Below are 5003 nucleotides of genomic sequence, written 5' to 3' on the forward strand. Positions count from 1 at the left end.
GAGAAAAACTTGCCACAAAGTGTGCCCTGGAAGGTTGGAACTGGCCATGAGGAGGAAGAAATGTCCCTCAAAGTGTCATGCTGTAGTCCCACAGGTCACCCTCTGATCAGACCCTTGCTTTGTGTTTCAAGGAACAGCTGGTGAGGGGTGGCAAGACAAGCATGAAAGCAAGGCATGAGAGCAAAGTGGTGAACAGAGATGGGTTTCTGCATACTTCAAGGAAATAGGGCAATGTGTGGGACAGCATTGGAAAACCTGCAGAGGAGAAGGGAGAGGGTGCTGGTAAAAAGGGAAGGTGCTAAGAACCTTGAGATATTTGTCTCCATTGCTAGAGCTTATGAGGAGAGATGTTATACTCGTTGCAAAGGGGCCTCATTGATTCCTTGCAACCCTGTGCAGCAGCTCAGAGGTGACATACCAGTCTTCTTCTCATGGAATCACACTGCCCACCACAGCCCACAGACAAGAGCCTTGAGCCAGACGTGATTGTACAGGATCTCCCCTTCCAGTGGCTGGGGCCAACCCTTGGCCCTTCTTCATCACCAAAAACAACCAAGACTTCTCTCAGCACAGTGCTTTGCCTGTCTGTAACCATGGCCTCCAATTATCTGCCCTAACACATCCCTGGGGAGGCTTTGTTAGTAACAGCCCTCAGTGGGCCCATTAATACTCCAAGTCACTTCAACTTTTCTTTCTGACTTTACTTTCTCTAGCAGTTGCAGCATTCTCATCTCAGTACATGATCTTCATAGACTTAGCACTACAATACACCATGGCACTCATTAAAATGCAGAAATTCCTAACATCTCTTCCATAGTATTCTTCATGCCTTGTGTAGCTAATTACAGAGCTTGCATGATGTAGTCAAAGAAGATTTGAAAAAGCACCTAATAAAAAGATTTTCTTGTTTCAAAGGCTGAATTTTGCTGCATTTCAGTTGTGAACATCATTCTATTGCTATTGATCCATGGTGACTTCTTTGGAGACCACTGGGAGGAAAAGCAGAGTCTGGAGGTCTGACACCTCCCCTGCCAGCAGTGATCTTTGTCCCTGTAACTGTAGCCCAGCCCAGCACATGAAACCCTTATAAGTCAGGGGTGCCTTCAGAAAATAAATAATAAAATAAAATAAAATGAAATAAAATAAAAAGATTTAAATGACCATTGGATCCTGAGAAACTCAGCCTGAATCTCAGTAGACATCTAGACATCCATGGACTATCTTGGGTCTTCTGTGGAAAACTCAGGGTGAAAAATAAAGAAAATATATCATTATTGGCTGTAGCTGTGCTACAGATGCAGAAGGCAAAAAGAATTGCATTGTGCCTGACACTACTCTGGGACGTGTAACTCAGGTGAGGCAACTTTACCTTAGTGCTGACAAGTCCATCACATATGCACGCTCCCAAGCTCTACATCTACCCCTTGGCTCTCCAGTCGATGACCCAGCACATGGATGGCAATCAGGGAGTCTCCGTTAGCGCGACGCTGCCTCAGGTGCGCCACTATGGCAGCCATTGGCACCTGCTGTTCTTCAACCCTCAGCAAACCCACAACAGAAGGATTCTGTGGAAGGCCAAGCAAGGTAGACAACAGTTTCATGTCCTTTGTCTCCAAGGCAGCCCTGCCAAAGCCCCACCGGTGGTGCCCTCTTGGAACTCTGAATTCCCTCTCCTGAAGCAGTCTATGCCGAGGATGCACATAGCCTCCGGGCCAGTTCTAATGGGGTGCTTTTGCCATTCCTTCCCAGTTAGACTCACTTCAGCCTCCAGTGCAGTTAACTGTTGGGATCCCCCTGTCACTCCAGAAATACAGGTGGGTTCTACCTCTTTCTAGCTTGATGGCATTAGGGTACACTGTGCACTGGTGTCCAGTAGAGCCTGATGCATTTGTGGATCTGATGTACCAGGCCATTAAATATACCCAGTCCTGTAAACCCAATTCTCCCTTTCCTCCCTGCCTCCCCCTGGCTGGAAGCAGGACCCTTCTAGTCCTGCTCATAGTATTCATTACCGTGTCTGGTAGACGGCCCAATGGAAACACGTGCTGCCCTAGCACATTAATTCCATGGGGCATGGGAATGGAGCCGACAGTCAAGGGACACATTTGGGTGGGGAATGTGGGGCCCAGCAGAGACAAGGAGTCAAGGCAGTGGGGTGGGGGAAGCCAGCAGAAGCAGCCCAAGGGGTGGTGCTGCTGGTGAGGACATGTTTGTGGCAGCAGCCTGAGTGGGCAGAAGCTGTGCACAGGCGAGGGGAGGCCAGGAAGCGCATGCCAAGAGCGCTCCTGCCAGCAGAGCCAAGGCTGGGGCCGAGCCCAAGGGCAGAGGCAGGCCCAGGGCAGGGGGCTGCAAGGGCCATGCTGAGCTCCCTGCCCCTGCAGCAGCCACCCTGGCCCTCAGCCTCCTCTCCCCTGCCCCTGCAGCTCTGGGCTCCCTTGGTGCAGCCCTGGCTCTGCAGCACCAAGCCCTGCTGGGAGCCCTCCCCTGCATGCTGCCAACTCTCCCTGATGCTGCTGTTGCCCTCTGCCGGGCACTGCCCAGCCCAGCCCAGCCCCTGCCCACCTCTCCCCACCTCTCTGCCCTTGCCTGCTCGCCCAGTCTTTTGGCCCATTCTGCTTGTTAACTGAAGGCCTTTGAGACCTTTGTTCTGTGACCCAGCTGTGTGCCTTGGAATTGCAGAGCTCCTATCAGCCCATGAATCCTTTGGCTTAGCTTTACTGTGAAGATCCACTCACTGCCCACTCAACACAAGGCACTCAGTGTCCCAGGCGAACCCTTAGAATATATTGGTGGCACTCAATACCTCCTTGATGCCACCAGTCCTGTCATGTTTCAAAACCAGGAAGCTGCTTCTTGACAGGTCAGGGTCTCCAGGGGCAATGAGCATCCACCAGTGACGACTCAGTCCAGCCCTGACTCCCTCACCCAGCACCCCATGCCCTCATGCCCTGTGTCCAGGTGGCACCCAAGTAGAAGACCGAGGCCTTGAGCCTGGTATTAACTGAGCATCTTCTTCACTCCAGTTTGGGAAGAAGAGCCCTGAGCACTGAGCAACTTCATTTTATGAACAAGATGCCACAACGCACTACAGGTGTCATTTAGAAATAAACATATTCAGAGAAAGCCTCTGGGTCACACAGAGGACTGGTCATCTGGAAAAGAGGAATGAAAGCAAACATCTAACTGGAAACAGAATTTTAAAGAATGCTATACCTAAAGGTCACAAATTGCCTGAGATTAACGTGAGTAAAACCAGAAAAGTGAGATAGCCAATTTATTGCTAAGTAAATAGAATCAGTTTCTTCAGTGTGGCTTTCAGCTCCTGGTTCCTCATGCTGTAGATGAGGGGGTTCAGTGCTGGAGGAACCACCGAGTAGAGAACTGCCATCACCATGTCCAAGGATGGAGAGGAGATGGAGGGGGGCTTCAGGTAGGCAAACATGACAGTGCTGACAAACAGGAAGACCACGGCCAGATGAGGGAGGCACGTGGAAAAGGCTTTGTGCCGGCCCTGAGAAGAGGGCATCCTCAGCACTGCCCTGAAGATCTGCACATAGGACACCACAATGAAAACAAAACAACCAAAGGCTAAAGAAACACTAAACACAAGTGCCCCAACTTCCCTGAGGTAGGCATCTGAGCAGGAGAGCTTGAGGATCTGGGGGATTTCACAGAAGAACTGGTCAACAGCATTGCCATGGCACAGGTGGAGAGAAAATGTGTTGGCCGTGTGCAGGACAGCATTGAGAAAGCCACTGCCCCAGGCAGCTGCTGCCATCTGGGCACAAGCTCTGCTGCCCAGGAGGCTCCCGTAGTGCAGGGGCTTGCAGATGGCAACGTAGCGGTTGTAGGCCATGACAGTGAGGAGATAGTACTCTGCTACAATCAAGAAGACTGAAAAGAAGACCTGAGCAGCACACCCTTGATAGGAGATGGTCCTGGTGCCCCAGAGGGCATTGGCCATGGCTTTGGGCAGAGTGGTGGAGATGCAGCCCAGGTCGAGGAGGGCGAGGTTGAGGAGGAAGAAGTACATGGGGGTGTGGAGGCGGTGGTCACAGGCTACGGCGCTGAGGATGAGGCCGTTGCCCAGGAGGGCAGCCAGGTAGATGCCCAGGAAGAGCGCAAAGTGCAGGAGCTGCAGCTCGCGCGTGTCTGAGAATGGCAGCAGGAGGAACTCACTCACAGAGCTGATGTTGGGCATTTGCTGACTTTGGACATGGACACTGCCAAATGAGAAAAAAATATAAATAAAGAGAGTGTCACGAGTAATGTCTGTTAGCAAAATTCAGTTAATTCCCAGTGAAAGCCTTAAATTCCCTGTTTCAAGAGGACCTTTGTCTATCTCCCTGTCTGGAACCCTTCTGTGTGCTTGCTGAGTGTCCTGTACACTTCAGCCTCCTCTGCCCAGCAGCTCCCAATGAGCCTGCTCTGCTCCATTCGAGGTTCCAAGAGGAAGGTTCCTGGGCAGTGGCTCCCTCTGCTGAGTGTGGGGTGTTTGGCTGTGTGACTCTGTTGTGCGTCTTCCCTGCTCAATACCCAGGAGACAAAACCAGAAGGTGGATTGTGCATGTCTGGGCAGAGAGAACAGGGAGCATCTCCTCTTGCTTCACCCGCCGTGCACAGCAGTCCCTGTCAGAATCAGGCACCACCAGCTGCCACGCTGGGCAAGGGAGAGAAACAGGCATGGGCAGGCAGGGCGGACCCCACCCAGTGCAGAGGCTGCAGTGTCGGTGAGGTAGAGCCTGTCCTCACAGCCCTGTGCCATCTGCCCTGCACAGACAGCAGAGGGACAAGAGCTCTGGAGTTTAAGAAGCATTTGGAATGTGCTCCTGGTCATATGGTAGGAGTTTGGGGGTAAGACCTGTGTGGAGCCAGGAGTTGGACTCGAAGATCCCTGTGGGTCCCTTCCAACTCGGGATACTTTATGATTCTCTGATTCTGTGCCTTCTTCCATGGAGGAAGGTAGAGGGGGTCTGCAGCAAATGTGACTACTTACACAGAGA

At 51.8% G+C, this 5003-nt stretch overlaps 1 protein-coding gene across 1 annotated transcript; it reads right to left on the reverse strand.

Annotated features, from left to right (window-relative positions):
- Positions 1-3280: 3280 nt before the first annotated feature.
- On the reverse strand, positions 3281-4209 carry LOC137847437 (olfactory receptor 14J1-like). The gene has a single exon (XM_068665709.1). It carries the CDS (start codon positions 4199-4201, stop codon positions 3281-3283), a length of 921 nt encoding a protein of 306 aa, XP_068521810.1. The 5' UTR covers positions 4202-4209.
- Between the last annotated feature and the right edge of the window lie 794 nt (positions 4210-5003).

The sequence above is a fragment of the Anas acuta genome, chromosome W, assembly GCF_963932015.1.
Source record: "Anas acuta chromosome W, bAnaAcu1.1, whole genome shotgun sequence".
Classification (NCBI taxonomy): Eukaryota; Metazoa; Chordata; class Aves; order Anseriformes; family Anatidae; genus Anas; species Anas acuta.